We start from the raw sequence: 18,080 nt of genomic DNA, 5'->3' as shown, positions 1-18,080 counted from the left end.
CATCTTAACAAACACAGTTTATTGCAAACATGATTACAAAACAGAAATATGCTTTATTATATGAAAAATGATTTAAGTTCAATATCTTTAAAATAAACATTCAGTCTGTATTCATGTGAATTAGAGTATTTATGATCTTTACAGTCAAGTCAAACAATCATTATGTTTCTTAATCATTTCTAAAAAAGTATTTTATTTGAGTCCTATTCTTTATAACATATCGTTTTATTTTCACTATTTTGGTTTGTGTTTATCTGCATGCTGGATAAACACTTCATAATATCATTTCTGAAAGCTGCTGCATAAATAAAGTTGATTATATTATTAGCTCTATTACTTTATGACTTTTAAATAAAGCCTTTCTCACTTTACCACCTTGCTGTTCGGCTGAGATCTCAAAATCATCTTCCAGCATTTCTTATCCTCACGTGGTTTTCATTTGCAGGGTTATGAGGATATTGATATAAAGATGACGACGATGTCTCAGGTGCCGATGACCTGTTTGATCCAGCCGGTGAGCCTGGTGACTCGAGTGTAGACGCCGTAGTAGTCTGGACGCCCGCAGCCTTTGCCCCAGCTCACCACGCCGGCGAGGAACCAGCGACCCGACGGCTCCTGGCACACCAACGGACCGCCAGAGTCCCCCTGGAAGAGATGGGTGGCGTTTAAAGGGGCAGGAGGTCAGATTTGAATGTCTCAGCACAAAATGACCATACCAGGCCGATGAACGATACCGGTGACTCAACTATGACATCACTCAGTGCTTAGACGTCTGGCCTTTAAACACATTTCATGGCCTGCTGGAACACAAATACTCCAGCCTGAGGACTAGATGTACCAACATGAGCAGGATGTTTGCTTTGTTTTCTTTGAATCTGTTCAAATTTTGTGCCTTTGACAGGAACACATCCAGACTGAAAAATGAGACACTAAATATACCATGACCGTATGATTCTACCCAAATTAAATCTGTTACATAACTATAAAATATTACCGTTACCTTAATAGACATTAGATATCTGTATTTAGTACCACATATAATGCCTCCACCAACTCCTGAAGGACATATCTTTCTCTTGTTAACAGCCTTCTGCAGCTGAAGAAAAGGTTTACTGTGAGCGGTGAGACTGATCCACAACAGTAAAGCAAAACAAAATAATTCTCTGTGGGTTAGTGGTCACCATGAGAGAAAGTCCACTTAGGGCAGGTGGGAGGGGTGATGGACAGGTCAAAGAAACACAGGACTGTCACACAGGAGACCCGCGTGACATTAAAAGTACGCATTGAGGTCGCGTTTCTTTGTGACATTGTTTTAGGTTAAGTTGTTACACTTTAAGTAACGTTACCATGAAAGTCTGTTTAGGGTGATTGTTGTTTATTTAAGGCAGTTACGGTTGTTATATTCTGTTGTTACCTTACATTGTTACCTTACATTGGCTCGCTACGTTGTCACGTTACGTTGTCACGCTACGTTGTCACGTTACGTTGTCACAATTTGTTGTTATGTGACGTTGTTATGTTGCGTTTTGCGTTGTTATGTTACGTTGTTATGTTACGATGTAACTTTAGGTTGTTTGTTATGTTGTTTTTACGTTGTTATGTTGCGTTTTTGCGTTGTTATGAAACATTGTAATGTTATATTGTTATGTTACGTTGTTATGTTACGATGTAACTTTAGGTTGTTTCGCAACGTTGTTACTTTATGTTGTTACTTTATGTTGTTACCTTTCGTTTTTACGTTACATTTCGTTATTACGTTACATTGTTCACGTTACGTTACATTGTTATGTTACGTTGTTATGTTACATTACGTTACATTATTACATTGTTACATTGTTACGTTACATTGTTACGTTACGTTGTTATCATATGTTGTTAAGTTACGTTGTTACCTTACGTTGTATCATATGTTGTTCCGTTACATTCTTACTTTATGTTGTTACTTTCCATTGGTACCTTACATTTTGACCTTACATTCTAATGTGGTTAAGCTAGATTGTTACGTTAGGTTGTTACGATATGTTGTTATTTTATATTGTTACATTATATTGTTACATTACGCTGTAAGGTTACCTTGTTACGTTTTTATAATAACAGACACAATGATCTTTTTACTAACCTCAACTTGCTACTTTCTTACTTTGAACCTAGTTTTGTTGCCTAAAACTGACAAATCGTTTCACAACGTTTAGAACGTGGAATTGTGCGTTTCTGGAAGCGTGATATGAGGCTCATATGAATCATATTTTTGGCCCAGAAATGTCGTCATCCAACCGCAATTGCAGAAACGTAAGATGCCAACATTTCTTTTGACTTGGTTGGATATCACCTTTTATTTCACACAGTAATCTAATCCACCATTGATATAAGAACACTGATCACAGTGCAGCTTTAAATTCAAACTGCATTGTATTTAAATGAAAAACAGAGGATTATATACAGTATACTGGTTTTGTTTTTACGTGTTTCTCTTTACCTGACAGGCGTCTTTGTCTCCACTGCGGTAACCAGCGCAAAGCATTCTGGGAGTGACCAGGTTGCCGTAGGAGCGGACGCAGGCCTCCTCGCTGACCAGACGAACATCCACCTTCTGAAGCACATTACTGGCTCTGCCTGAAGAGGAGAGGGGTGAAAGGTCAACGACTGATACCCGAAAGATCGGTTCTTCCTTTTCCATTCTTACACAGTAGACATTCAGTGTGTAAATGTCAGCGTCTGCATTCACTTCCACTTCCTCATGTTGCTGACTCTTTGGCTACATGGTAAAAGAGGTTTTGTAGTAGTTGAAGAGCTGCAGGTCAAAACTACAAAAACAACAGTCAATTATGTCACAGAAAGCAACAAATGGATTCTTCAGCTTCAACAGAAACCATTTAACAATTATGGTTTTTCATCCTTACAATGAAAAGAAACCACTTCTCAAATAAAGTGTTGTTACTGCACTTTAACATGAACTAATCTACCTCAGCTTTTCCTCTCAAATGTTACAAAATAATAATAATAATAATAACTTAATTTATATAGCACCTTTAAAAACGGAGTTAACAAGGTGCTTTGACAGACAAAGCAGAAAAAGCATAGCAATAAAACAACAGAAAGCTCAACAATAAAATACATATATTATGTAGAATAATATAGAAAAATAATTGAGTCAAAGCAACAATATAATAAAGCATAAAGCGACAACATCACATAAAAGCCAGCCTGTAAAAATGGGTTTTAAGAAGTGATTTAAAGAGATTACTGATTCTGCGAGCCTTGTAAAACTTAAAACCATAAATCTTTAAACGTTTATGAAACTGTGTGTTTTGGAAGATTGAACACCTTCTGTCTCAAACGGCCGTGTTCTGTTCTTTGGGTTCATCCGAAACCACCTCTTCCACCCACAGACCTCTATCTCAACCTGCGTCTTTAATTTAAATCAGCTAATTTCATGTGTTTTTGCTCTGTGATAATAATAGAATACTTTCCACTAAAGAACCACACAAAACCCTCCACATCTGTTAATTCAAAGTGCTACTGAGGAGATGGGGTTTTACAGGCTACACATAAAATCCCTTCCTGCGAAAATACCGCACTATTCTGCATAATACCAAAAGACAATGGAAAAAAGTGTACTAGTCATCCTGAAATAGATAGAAAAACAACTTTATAGCAAAGCAAATACTGCACTTGGACATCAGCCTTTATGAAATAAAGTCAAAAGCACTAAATAGAAGTCCATCTTAAATTGATTCATGATTATAAACCTGCATAGTTTCATTTAAAAGGCTGGTTGATGATCCTGTGGGTCACGTACACCAAAACCTGAGGTGAAATGGAAATTATAATGGGAATGTGATGAAAAACAATTCATTTATCTGTAGTTCTGAAGAAAAGCGTTGACTGTATGACAGTTTTGCAGCATTACAAGTGTTTGTTAAATGAAATACTGTAATCACAAATTGATCAGTAACTCTACAGCAGTTAGTCCTAACTTTGGAGACGCGATATGTTCAAGGCAACCCGTACTCAGTCCAAACATTGAGTTACAAAAACTAACGCCGTGTACATGAGTTACATTACAAACATACTTATTTTATGTAAACAAACAAAGACAAACCCAAAGACGATCTTTTCCAAAAACCTAACCAATTTTCTTTGAGGCCTATTCAAGCCTAAGAACTAACTGAACCTATGTTGGAAGTTTATTTTGAAAAGATACTATGCAATCTGCAGAATACATGTAACTGCATGTAAAATTAGGTATCCTCATATAACGGCTAGTATGACATCTTATGAAAAGTTACTCTTCATTTTTTGTGCGTTTTTGTAGTCCATCAACACGTCAATTTCTGCTCGTTACGTGAATACAGTCTTCTCAAAATGTACTTCTCTCTTCACAGGAAACAACTTGTTTAGGTTCAGGAAAAGATTGTTGTTTTGGTTACATAACCACAGAAGTGCTGTTACCAGAGAACCAAAGTTATTTGACTAATAAATAAATGTTGACTTCTCGTTTCACAAGGGACCGAACAGCTGTCTCCAGGCTGAAATATCTCTGTTTGTTGGACTAATTCCGCTGAGTGTCTGTTTTTGTGGTCTTCATACTTCCTCCTTCATGATTAAGTGGATAATATCCAAAATTATTTAGTGGAATATCTACGGAATATGGAGCATTATTTTTAGTAGGTGTTGCTATGAATGCTAGATGAGAACAGCTTGTTGCACATAAAAGGCAGAAACTCATACACCGTCTCTGAACGTCCAAGACTGACACTGGAGGGGAACATAGAGTGTCATAGTTTGAGGACATGTTAAAGGGGTCAGAGGTTAAATCTGAGATAAGATAAACTCTGATTTTCTGCAGCCCCTTTCATAGCCATCCTCCATCCATCCAGACTTTCACTCCCAGTCTCCTGTTATTTCTGACCCAGTCTATCCTGCAGTAACAACTTTCCCTCCTCTTCAATCACCTGACTCTCCCCGCCCACTTCCTCACCTGCTTTTCATTTCCCTAATCAGCCCACTGGTATATGAAGCAGCCCATCTCCACCCACACTTTGACAGTTTCAGTTCAGTGTTGTTCATGCCTCTGTTTTCCAGCCATTTCTGATTTAGTTTGAAAGAAGATATATAAAGAACTAAGGGAAAACTCAAGCTTAGAGACGGGTTATTTGTAAGATGGTGCTACTCAAACCTGTTCTTTACTTCCATCCATATGAATGTTATACCAGACAACAATTATTCAACTTAAATGGTCTTGAGGTTTTAAGAGGAAAATGACTCTCAAAATTGTAAACATACAACCTATGATTAAAGGGGACAAGTTGTGATTCTCTGCCCCTGATTCTGGTTTAAATAGTAAATCACATCGTCTGCAAACCACTTTACTTCCACATCTGTTTCCCCCTCTATCGGCTCCCCCTTCCCGTCTCACCCCCTCGCGTAGAGCCCCCAGCCGGTGACCCAGCAGAGCAGGCCCGGCTCCAGCTGGTGGGCCGGCGGAGGCAGGCAGGCGGGCCGGGCGTGTCCAGCCAGAAGCGCGGAGGCGGGCCGGTCCAGCTTCAGCAGGGCCAGGTCGTAGTCGTGGGACTCGTGGTCGTAGTACTGGTGAAGGTGGATCCGCTGGACTCGGGCCACCTCTTCAGTGGGACTGCTGGGGTTGAGCAGGAGTTTACCCAGGTAGACAGTCCACACCGAGGGGGAGTAGAGGCTGCAGGAGGGGAACATTTATTATAGGGGCAATAAATATAGTTCTATATATAGTTGGAGTCGTTTCTGTCTCTCACAGCGTACTCTCTCTTTCCATATGTCCTCTGAAATATCAACACACTGAATGCACAAGCTCTTAATCACCATATAAGGAACATTAAGAGATAAGAATTGTTAATCCTCTACAGGATGTTGCAGCTATAGTTTTGGTTGTGGTCCAATACATAAACACGCTGCTTCCACTAAACCCTGAACAGCAAAGACATAAACAAAAAGCAGGACTGAACGTGAAAGAAAATGTGGAGGAAACAGAAAAGTAAACAAAACTTAAGTGCTTCATCAACTTTGCTGAATAAACATCTTTAGCTGCAGAGAAATCTTGTATTCCCCTCAAACTGTCTCTGTTTTTAATGTACATTCCATACACTTCCCCCCTCTCTTCCTGCGCTCACCTGTCGTCATAGAAACAGTGGGCAGCGGACACCACCCATTGGCTGGAGATCAACGCCCCCCCGCAGATGTGGGTTCCCTGCACCTGAAGGCTGGCCTGCCATGGCCACTCCCCCTCCGTGGCATTAGTCCCTCCCACTATTCGGCTGGAGAACTGCCTAAGGCCGCAGTCTGGACAAACACACACAATATTAAAACACAAAGGAAATAAATCCTAATAAAACATATAATATAACATATGTTAAAAGAGTTTCCAGAAAAAAAAAAAATTGTGTTTATATTCATAATTCTTTACTATATTTGTTTTTGTCTAATTCTACTGAATGCTAATGTGAAAAAGAAAAAAAAACAAGAAATCTGATTTTGTTGTTTCCTTTGTTTTCACTTTTGATTAAAAAACAGTTTGTTTTTTTAAATCAGACTTCATAAGGGACATAAAGAGTGGCCTCCTGGGTGAAAGTCCTGTGTTTAAGTGGTCCATCCATTACTGTATTTGCTCCTGTCATAATTACAACAACCACTAGAGGACGACGTTGTCTTCTCGTGTTGGTGATCAACTACCACAATGAGGCTGATTGCTGAAGTTAACGTCCATTTAATCAGCTGATAACATTAGAAGCAGTGCAAGATATCACGAAGCTTAAATTCATGAAGTCAAAACAACCAAAACTGAATAAAAGTGAAATTTAAAAAAACTAGATGTGTTTATTTTCTCACCACATTGCTTCTCGTCTGAGGCGTCGGGGCAGTCGGCGACAAAGTCACACTCAGGGTTCGGCTTCTTCAGACACGTTCCATCATCGCACACATGGGTCATATCTGTACACTGCACACCTGGACACACACACACACACACACACACACACACACACACACACACACACACACACACACACACACACACACACACACACATACACAAACAAATAATGCTTTTTTGCTGTTACAGCCTCCAAACACTACATTGCATGTTGATTGTTTGTAATTAATGTTGCATTACTGATGATACTTTACGCAGCATGTTTTATTTTGTAGGTTTGAGTTTGTTACCATTGGTGCAGTTCATCTCGTCTGATGCTTCAGGGCAGTCTGGGAGTTGGTCACACACCTTGTAATAGTCCACACACCGACTGTCCTCTGGACACTGGAACTGTGCCACACACACTGAAACACACACACAAGGAAATGCACCAACTTGTATGTGTGTCACAGAACCAGAAAAGCAATATATTTTGTGACATTAAATAGCAATCCCAGGGTGTCGGCTGTGCTTTTCATTTTCAGTTTAAATTTCAATTTTCATTCAGTTTCATATGTTGTGACTTTGGGGAGCAATCGAAAAAGGAGTGCCTTTTTTTAAGAAACAATTCATTGGAAAGAAAAGTGTCTTTTCCTCTTTTTATTAAATACAATCTATACTTTTATGCTACAGATTCTCCCAACCATCTATTCAGCAAAACATGCAATCTCAATTTGCAAAGCTTTCACTTTCTGCTTTCTATCAAATGATAAATGCTTTTAATCTAAATTATTAATGACTGATCAACGCCATATTGTTTTCTGCGGCCAGTGAACAGGAAGTGACCATATTTGGACTGAGGAGGAGTGACGTAGAGACGGCGTATACGTCTCTGGTGTCGACCTGTCAATCAGTGTGTAGCCCCGCCCTAAAGCATCCCCTGCTTTATGGTCTGTTTGACTCTAAATGGAGCATCATTTACTAAATGAACATCATGCTGTATTGAAGAAGACTTGAAACTAGAGAGTGAGACCATAAACTCATGTTTACAATGTTTACTGAGGGAATAAATCAAGAGAGAAGTAGAGTCATTTTCTCATAGACTTCTATACAACCAGAGGAGTCGCCCCCTGGTGGACATTAGAAAGAACGCAGTTTTAAAGACATGAAGCATTGGATTCACTTTTTAGACTAAGAGGTTGACGCCTGGCTTCAACAGAAAATCATGAACAACACATTTGATTTATTTAAGACATAAATAAATACCACAGTTCCTCTCGTCCAGTCCGTTGGGACAGTCCCTGATTCCATCACAGGCAGGAACACACAGGCCGTTAACCGAGCACAGAGACTGACCTGGACACGCTGTTAAACACACACAAACACAAAGAATTGTTCACGAACACGAGTGAAACACAACAGAGACGTTACTGATCACTCATCCATAACGTACGATCTGATAGGTTGAAGACTCTGTAGTGCAGCTGGAGTCCCGGCCCTGTGAGCGACACCTCCGACGTCATGACGACGGTGGTCACCGTGGAGAGCAGGAAGAGGCGTTCATTGTACGGCTGCAGGCCTCTGGAGCCACACAGTCTGAGAAGAGGACAGAGACACTGAAACCAAAAGATCAAACTCCAAGAATGATACTCTGCAGAGACAACAGGACGGCTCTGCTGGACGTTTGAGCAGTTTAAAAAGGATGGAGATCGAAAATAAATAGAATTTAAAAAAAAAAAATGGCCTCACATGTAAAGTTTGTATGGAAGGAACGAGACTCTGCTGCCCTGCTAACATCTTTGCTGTTGAATTCATTGTGTTTGTGTTTTCAAGGTTATTATTATTATGAAACTAACTTAAAGGTCTTCACATCCTGGCCTGCATGGAAACGTTTGACATGCACACGCCTCCTGTCAGACACCAAACCACACACAGGTTATAAATACACATTAGTTTAACAAGCTGACAAGACACCATTTTATCTGATCTCTCTGATCTTATTTGTACCAGGAGTTTTTTTTTTGTTATTTACCATGATGTCTATTTATTGCTGCCACCTGCGAGTGGTGTCTGGCAGTTAGCAGGCTAAAGAAGAAGGAGGGAACAACCTTAAACATCTGTGCAGATTCAGATGTTTTTTCAATAGAAGTTGTTGTGTGCAGACTTTTAAGTTGTGTTATCTATTGAAGGTCTGGCACATGAGATAGAAAAAGGAGTTTTAAAAAGCCTTTGCAAGTGGCCATTTGGGGCAAGAAATACCAAAATGGCCACAAATGAACAAAAAACACCTAGAAAAGAAACAAAATGATCTCAAATCTACAAATAAGAGACTATATATTACAACAAAGAGACAAAAATGACTGAAAGTGATCATAAAGAGACACAAAATGACTACAAGAGTTGCAAAACAGCTGCCAAAACCAAAAGCAACTACAAAATGTCCGGCTCATTGTGGCCCAGCCTACCTGCGGTTCTGGATGGTCCACTGTCCCTGGGTACAGGCCTGGTTGTAGCTGGCTCTGCTCAGCTCGTAGCCCTCAAACTCCAGAGACAAGCCCATCCCTACACTGGGCGTCTGAAATCACACAGGACAGTAAACCCAAAAAAACAATAAAACACATACGTGGTCACCAGGATGTTGAATCAATCACTCAATCAGTCAAGAAGTTGGAGACATTTGGACGACAGAGTGTCTTCCATTTGGACCCCGGGCCTTCAACGACAAAATATCAGTCAAAGAGACACGTACCAACCAAGAAGAGACTCAAAATGACTTAAAAGAAACATATAATGACTCAAAAGGGACACAAAAAGATTGCAAAAAGCGCAATTGACCACAAAGACACATAAATGTCTACAAAGACACTCAAAATGACCACACATAGATGCAAAGTAGACACAAAGAGACTCCTATCGACTATGAAAAGTGGTAAAACAACTACAATTGAAACACAAAAAGACCACAAAGAAACAGAAAATGACTACAAAGTGACACGAAATAACTACAATGAGACACAATACACCACAAAGCAACATGAAACAACTAAAAAAGCACTAAATGGACACAAAAAGACACAAAATAACAACATAAGAGACATTAAATGACCACAATGAAAAATAAAAAAATACACAAATTGATCCAAAACAGACACAAAGAGACTCAACTATGAAAAGGGGCAAAACAACTACAAAGAGACACTAAATGACTATAAAGAGACTCAATATTACCACATAAAGACGTGAAAGAACTACAAAGAGACACCAGAGAACTACATCAAAGGGCCCGTTGTCTCATAATCAGCCGATAGTCTTACAGTAAAGCTCCAGGTACAGTTGGTGTCGGGGGTAGTAGCTGGGGAAGAAGGGCGTCCTCAGTGTCCCCTGGACCCCTGGTACTGCCTTCAGCTCTATAGTGGAGTTACACTCTGAGGAAAGAGACAAAGTATTACAATCCACAATAGGAACTCCAGTAAAGAGGTCTGGAGGGTCCAGGTGGTCCAGGTGGTCTTACCCTGGTGGTCCCAGGCCTGTGCAGACAGGGAGAACGGGTCCTTGTAGTGGTACAGACCCTGTTTCCAGACCACCGTCATCCACTCGCCTGAAGACACGACGTCCACCACACGCTCATGTCTGCTGCAGCCATACACACTGAGAGGAGAAGGATAACTCAAGGGTTTAGTCAGTAAGATTTTATTTATATAGCACCTTTTAAAAAAGAAGAAAAGTTACAAAATGCTGTAAAGGATGCGGAACCACAAAAAGGATACAGAAAAATGAAAAATAATACAGGGAGATAAACAGTGTCCAAATACAATTAAGTGCAGAAAAATAAAATAAAATAAAATAAGATAATAATACAATTACAGGCCCCTTGCAAGGGAAGCAAGATGGTAGAAATGGGTTTTGAGAAGTTTTTCAAAACTGTTTACAGACTCAGCTGATCTAACAGAGGGAATAAAAGTGTGTAAAGTAGTGAATAAAAAAGTGTAAAATCTCATAAATATTATCCTGATATGTCACAGCTAATATCCGTCTAACTCAAGGATGAAACTCACGATGTGATGAGGTGAGAATCAGACGGGGTGAGGGAGTCGTACACCACCAGCCGGTCCCGGCACTCCGGCAGCAGCCACTCCATGTGGAGCTCCAGCTGGGAGCCGGGGTCGGCCTGGAGGTGCCACATGCAGGAGGAGCGCTGCGTGTCGGGGCCCCGGAGGGCCGAGCGGCTGCTGGACGACACCTTCTGGTAGCGGTAACAGTCTAAAAAGAATGAGAGTTAGAGTTGAGATTATGTTGGATTGGTGTTGAAGTAGATTTATGCAATGATTTCATGTTTGGATTTACTGCAATTATGCAACTGTTTTTCAAAATGATTGTGTGAATAGATTCTGCAAAGGTAGAGGAACTACAAGTGTCCTCATACAACCGTTCATATGGCATCTTATGTAAAAGTTACTCTATTATTTCAGTTTCCCCTCTTTACATGCATACAGTCTTTCTAAAATAAAGAGAAAACAGTTTAGTTAAGTTCAGGCAACAAAACTACTTGGTTACGTTTAGGAAAAGATCGTCGTTTGGGTTAAAATAACTTAAATAAATCAACGCTGACTTTTAGTTTCACATGAGGAACGATTGTTGGACGAATCCACCTCCAAGTGTGTGTGCTTTTGGGATCTTTTTACTTATTTGTTCAAGATTATGTGGAAAACATACTAAATAAATGTGTAGGATAAATATGAATTACAGCAGGGTCTGTCTTAGGTTAATTGTTGTATAGCCTAAGCTACTGTTAGCTACTTTATTGAGTTCCCTTTTTATGAAATGCTCTGAGTGATATTCAGTTCCCTCTTCTAAGTAGTTTGGCAGTGTGTATGTCTAGGGCTTTTATTGTGAAGGGTAGGAGGAAGAATGCCAGGTTTTCATGGTGGTGTTTTACATATAGGCCAAATCTTGGAAGAACATGTTCCAGGTCAGTCACATGGTCTGTGCTGCCTTTGTCAAGGTTGAAAGGAGTAATACAATTCTCCCTGTTTATTCTTAATATGAAGCCTCCTTGTTGTTGTTGTATGCTAAGGTGTATATTTTGAATATGTGATTGGTTGATATCTTTATTTGTGGTGTGAAAGCTCAGAAAAAACGATAAACATGAGGTTACTTTTTCGCTGTGTAATATTCATGTTCTGTGTGAAAGTACTCTGTTTGGGCTGCATGCAAATCACAATTCAATCACATTGATAATACATTGATACAAAATAAGGAATTATGAACAAGCATAAATAAAAAACAAAAAGGTATGATACCAAATGAGGCTCTCAAAAGCTCTACAACTTTGGAGTCGGTTTCTGTGAGGAACAAAACAAGAAGACGCAAGAGAAATTAAAGTTTAAAAATAAAATAACACTTTCCTGCTTCTCACTTCTGTTTTTAAAAAGACCCCACACCGTTCCTTTCATTTCCTCTCTTGCTCTCACCACTGACAGACAGCGAGGGGAGGTGGAGGAGGTATCCGCTGCAGCTGGCCGTCTGCTCCGCCCCCGACCCTCCGCACCCCCTCAGGCCCTCCTCCAGGCTGCTGGTGACCTTCTCCAGGGTGACCCTCCCAACATGGCTGCCCGGCACCGACATCACTATCCAGAAATGAGCCACGACGCTCCCCTCCCTGCAGAAAACAAATGCAAGGACCATGAAGATGAAAAGCAGTGTTTCTGGTTGAAGGTTTAAATTGTGCTGCACCTGTGACCACGCCCAACAGTGATGTCACGGTGTACCACAGAGTACACCTCTACATCACTGCAGCAGAGTGAGAAATGGTCAGCAAAACAATGATGATCTCCAGTGATTTATTGAGAATTGGTCAATAACTGCACAACAAATAGTTACTCCTCCCCTTTTTCGTGCGTTTTCCTACAAAAGTCAGCATCACATGTTGATTTACACTCTTTACTTGAATTCAGGCTTTTCAAAATAAACTTCTGTCTTCAAAGGAAACAACTTAGGTAGGTCTAGGCAACAAAACTATTGTGTTATTTTCAGGAAAAGATTGTAGTTTGCATTAAAAATAACGCAAAAAAGTGTTGTTAGTTAAGTGCAGAAATGATGTGAAATGTACTTCTGGTTTCACACGGGAAACAAACAGCCGTCTGCTGGAGGAAAGATCGTTGTTTCTTGCTTTCTCTTCCACTATAAGTATTCAACGTATCCTCATACAACGTTTTGTATAATATCTCAGCGTTTTACTACAAAAGCCAGCAACACATGTCAATTTCTGCTCGTTACGTGAATACTGTCTTTTCAAAAGAAACTTCTGTCTTCACAAGACACAAACATACTTGGTTAGGTTCAGGAAAGTATTGTGGTTTGGGTTAAAAGAACTACAGAAGTGCGGCTACTTAAGTACGTAAGTTATGTGACAGATAAATCAACATTTACTTTTTGTTTTACACAAGAAATGAACAGTGGTCTCCTGTAGGAAAGACTGGTTTCTTACTCTTCTATCCTCTGAGTGAAATCATCCAGTAAACGTATTAAATGTATCCTCATAATGTCCACTATCTCCGTCATGTTTTATTTTGAAGATCTCAGTCTCTTGTGTCCTGTGTTTGTTTGACTCCCTGTCTTTGTGGTTTTTTCTGTTGAGCACCTGTGTTGTTTTGGCCTCGTCAGTCTTGCTCTGTTGCCTCTGTGTTTCTTGCCAGCCTGCCCACCTGTGTCTTGTGGTCTTGATAAGTTTCTTGTGTATTTATAGTCCTGTCTTTTGTCTGTTGGTGGTTTTCCTGTTTGTATGCCTTGTGTAGTTGGCCTATTTACCTGTTCCGTTTGTAATTTTGCAAGTTTTTCACTTTTCTATTTATCACCTTTGGAGTCAACGGCTGTTCTGGATGCTTTCTTTATGAAATCACCTTGAAATATCCTTCTGCTCGCTGTGTTTGTCTGCTTTAGGGTTCATACCCTGTTGTCCGTTTGCCAAACCGTGACACATACAACGTTTGTTTGATATTTTACGAAAAGTTACTCCTCATTTTTGGGGGGTTTTTGGCCTAAGAAAGTCCATGCATATAGTCTTTTCAAAATAAACTTCCATCTTCAGAGGAAACTCAGTTAGGTAAACTGCTCTGTTTGGTTTATGAAAAGATCATCGTATGGGTTCAAATAATTACTGAAGTACACATATTTTGTGACAAAAACATATTATGTATGAAGTTCTGTCACTCCCACCTTGCAACTAATTTCCTGGTTAGTGTTACTGTGTATGAAACATTTTGATCCACTTACCCAAAGGCGAACACAGTGGTGTAGTTGAAGTATCTAGAAAGACTGGAGCCCATTATTATCTTCTTTACCTGAAACACAGAGGAAGACAATATCACCTGTTCACAAGGTCTCAAAACCTGCTAAACATAGATGATAGACTACTTTACAATAAATTGTTGAAGGAACGAGTCCTAAAACCCAGACACGAATCCTGTTCCCTCGTCTTGAAGTCAAAGTGTTGCATGAATGTGTTTCTGATTTGATTTATGAAATAAAGTCTGGGTTTAACACAAACTGAAGAGATTTTAAGGTTTAGTTATCTGATATAAAAAAGGTAGATAAACACAAAAGCGTTGAAATGAGCCGGTTAAATGTCCACCACTAAGCTAAAGGAGGACTATTCTTTTAGTGAGGAGAGGTGAAGTCATGTGACGTTAGCTTTTTACTTTCACGTTAAAACCTCATAAAAGTGGTGCTTTTATGAGGTTATCTGGACGAACAAAACCTGTAAGAATCAAAAACGTTTGTTTGTCACAGAGATTCATTTCTCAAATAATCCATAATCTAATGGAAGAATCCCAGTGATGCTAACTTCCTGTTTAACTAGAAAAATACATCATCTGTGCAGCTGTCTGTGGCCAAAACACCGGGGGTGTTTTTTTTCGTGTGTAACGTTTGACGTCACAAACACGCAGATAAATAAACAGTGTAAATGTTATGGTGGTTACGATAAATACGAGTCGATAAATACCCGAGACTACTGCTGAGTCATTTGCCCTGCGAATTAATGCCGATTGTAAAGACAAAAGCCAGATGTAAGTAGAGGTCAGTGGGTTTTTGTCCAGTAGAAAAAGAGGCTTCATGGAGTTGTTTCCAACCAGATAACTGCTGCTTCTCTTCCTTGCCAGGTAGTTGAATTGCTTTGTGAAAACTACATGGAAACAGAGAAAAGTAGTCCTGGTCCCTTAGGAAGTCATTCTACATGTCAGAGGAATTCATGGTCCCCGCTCACCAGGATCTGGACCTCCTTGGCCTCTTTCTTGAATGCCGGGCTGCTGTGAGTGGACAGATCGGAGGAGAAGTTCCTGTTGAGGATGGACATGTAGGCCGAGTACTGCTGCTGGACTCGAGGCTCCAGCACCCAGATCCTGTAATCTGTCAAAGCACCAACGAACACACAGCGAAGCTGGTAAAGAGACTGCAGGTACAGCAGTGCTTTGAGCTAAATGCTAACATGCTCACAATGCTAACAGGCTGATGTATAGCAGGTAGTGTGTTTACCATAGTCATCATCTTAGCTTAGCGTGTTAGCATGCAAATTAGCAGTAAACACAATTATACATCTCAAGCTGATGGGTCTTAGTTTGTAGTGATAATGTTTTATAGCAATTTTAGTTATTTAGTCATAAACGAAATCATTGGAAACATTAAATTATTAAATAATATCCAATTAAATTTCATGGTAATCCATCCAATTATTGCCCTTCCACTATTTTGGTCAGGTTCTCCATAGCGTCAGTTTTGGACGTGTCAGAGACGACATGTTGCACTTGTTACATGCATCTTTTCAAAATGAACTTTGGTCTTCCTGGAAAGATAAGTTAAGGCAAAAAAACTATTTAGTAAAGTTTTGTAAAAGAGCGTGGTTGACGTTAACTCCACTGACTAATGTCTCACAAGACTTTTATAGCCAACAGGAAGTCGTCATCACTGGTTCCCTCAACAAAAAGCCGATGGGAATTTTTCATTAGACACATGACTTCATGTCTCCTTGACTAAGCTAAAGGAGGACTAGTGTTCTAGTGAGGACGTTTAGTCATCTCATTTAGACGCTTTTAAGACACGTAAAAGCTTTTGGATTTATTTGATGGGTGTTTACTGACCTATTTCATATCAGAGAGCAAAATGTTAAAATCGCTTCAGCTTTATTAAGACATTATTTCAGACATCTAACCAAAAGGACATTCAAAAAATACATTGACTTTGAGACTGGGGGAACAGGAAGTACAAAAATGCTGATTCATGTCTGCGTTTTAGGACTCATTCCTGCATCACTCTATAAGGGTTCATCCTAGGGGGATAATGAATACCAAGTTTAAAGGAAATCCGTCCAATAGTAGTCAATATATTCCCCTAAAAGCCAAAATGCCAACTTGCTGGTGGCACCAGAGGACCGGTTGATAAAGTCAGTGAGGTTCATCCTCTGGGGAACATGAATATCTGAACATATGTCATGGCTGTTGAATAAAGTGAAAGAGAGAAAACTCCGTACCCAGGAAGAACCAGGCCAGTGTGGCTCCTGCTGCTGTGAGGATGATGATGAGGAAGGCCAGGAGACACTTACAGGACTGAGCCTTCCTGGTGGGCGGAGCCTTCCTGGAAGGCGGAGCCACAGTCTGGCCTCCAGCTTCTACCTGTGGAGAACAGAGAAAACTTAGACTTTTTTCTTGGGTTGATAATAATTTTTTGACATTTGAGGAATTAAAAATGAGAGATTTGACACATGTCATCGCCCACAGCTTAGCATTTTTATACTCTTATTCTAATCACTTATACATTTTACACATACTCTAATTAATGTTGATATTGTACGTATTTTTTTAATTTACAAATGACTAAATAAAACATTTAAATAATCATCATTAAAGCTTCATAATAGCAAAAGCCATGGCATTTATGAAACATATACTATATATATAAAACATATATAACAGCTCATAAAAAGAGAGAAAGTAGATAATTATATATAGCATCACTCTTCTATTGTATGACTCAGAATGAACAATTAGAAAAGGATAAAACTTGAAGCAATATTCTTCTTACAGTCAAAATCTTGCACCTACATTACCCACAATGCACCCTGAGCTCTGTTCAGGTCATCTCCCTTAATCCACAACTCCAATGTTTTCTTTTTCGTTGTTTTGTTTTTTACATTTTCAAACATGGCAGTCTTCTGCCCAACATGCGTAGTGACACCAGTCCAAGCAGCTCTATCTGAAGCCATAAATAGCTTTAATGCAGTAAATGTTAACACTTCGATGTGTGATAAATGAGTGGAGTTCCCCTTTAAGGCTATTCTAAGTTTAGACATTTAGAAATAGGCATAAAAACAAGTGAGGCTCATCCGCTGAGGAACATGTGACAGGAAGAGGTTTTAAGTGCACGAAACTAGAAACCTGGCCCTTTTCTGCTGCACACATTAGCCTTGATTTGTTAAATATTTAAATATATATATATATTTGACAATAGCCTTTAAACTTGTGTTAAACACTAGTTTCCTCTAACAAATCAACATTAGCGTGAAGCTCCTGAGAGATGAACTGTTTTAGTATCAGGATTACTGACCCCGTTGTGCAGAGGAGCAGGTGTGACCACCTGGTCACATGACATGGACTTCTTGGAGCCTCGCCCGAGCGCCATCGCTTCACCACGCGTCCTTTGCTCCTTGACAAATCATCTCACCGTCCGTCGGGGACTCATTGATCGAAATTCCACTTCAGCAGCTTTTTATTTAGCATCTCTGCTCCGAACAGAAGCAGACATGTTGCTCCAGCAGACGGAGAATGGCCCTCTGTTTGTAGGTCCAAAGGTAAAAACAAAAAAAGGAAAAATCAATATTTCCCAAAGCTTGTTGAGTTTCAGTGGAATAAAACCAAACTACCTCCACAGACTGCTGTTTACAACCAATCCTGCATGTTGTTGAGCTCGTTCTCATCTCAAAGGAGCAGCGGTGCACCAGGTGAGTACAGGTACGCTGATGTCACTAACCGTCGCCTAGCAACAGCGATGCTCACAGCCAAACCCCTCCTGCACACGTGGGAATGAGGCTATTTACGTCTTCATATCAGAGTTCATTTCACTTTCCATGCAAACAAGACATCCCACTGAGCAGTGAAGTGAGGTCGCTGCTCAAAGAGAGAGCGCCTGAGGTTTAGATTTAAGAGTT

The 18,080-nt window shown here is 39.9% G+C and overlaps 1 protein-coding gene across 1 annotated transcript; it reads right to left on the bottom strand.

Annotated features, from left to right (window-relative positions):
• LOC129095385 (transmembrane protease serine 6) lies at window positions 1-17,690 on the bottom strand. Its single transcript, XM_054603808.1, is given in 20 exon segments — window positions 1-645; window positions 2,477-2,613; window positions 5,366-5,367; window positions 5,420-5,695; window positions 6,147-6,315; window positions 6,862-6,978; window positions 7,195-7,308; window positions 8,150-8,248; window positions 8,337-8,479; window positions 9,349-9,458; window positions 10,198-10,228; window positions 10,230-10,308; window positions 10,395-10,531; window positions 10,939-11,143; window positions 12,184-12,225; window positions 12,355-12,542; window positions 14,156-14,223; window positions 15,147-15,289; window positions 16,407-16,548; window positions 17,480-17,690. Coding segments are annotated over 20 exon segments (2,439 nt in total). The 5' UTR covers window positions 17,555-17,690; the 3' UTR covers window positions 1-483.
• Between the last annotated feature and the right edge of the window lie 390 nt (window positions 17,691-18,080).

The sequence above is a fragment of the Anoplopoma fimbria genome, chromosome 9 (genome assembly GCF_027596085.1).
Source record: "Anoplopoma fimbria isolate UVic2021 breed Golden Eagle Sablefish chromosome 9, Afim_UVic_2022, whole genome shotgun sequence".
Taxonomy (NCBI): Eukaryota; Metazoa; Chordata; class Actinopteri; order Perciformes; family Anoplopomatidae; genus Anoplopoma; species Anoplopoma fimbria.
The sequence above is the reverse complement of the archived record's forward strand: the minus strand, read 5'-3'. Positions and strand labels throughout refer to the sequence as shown.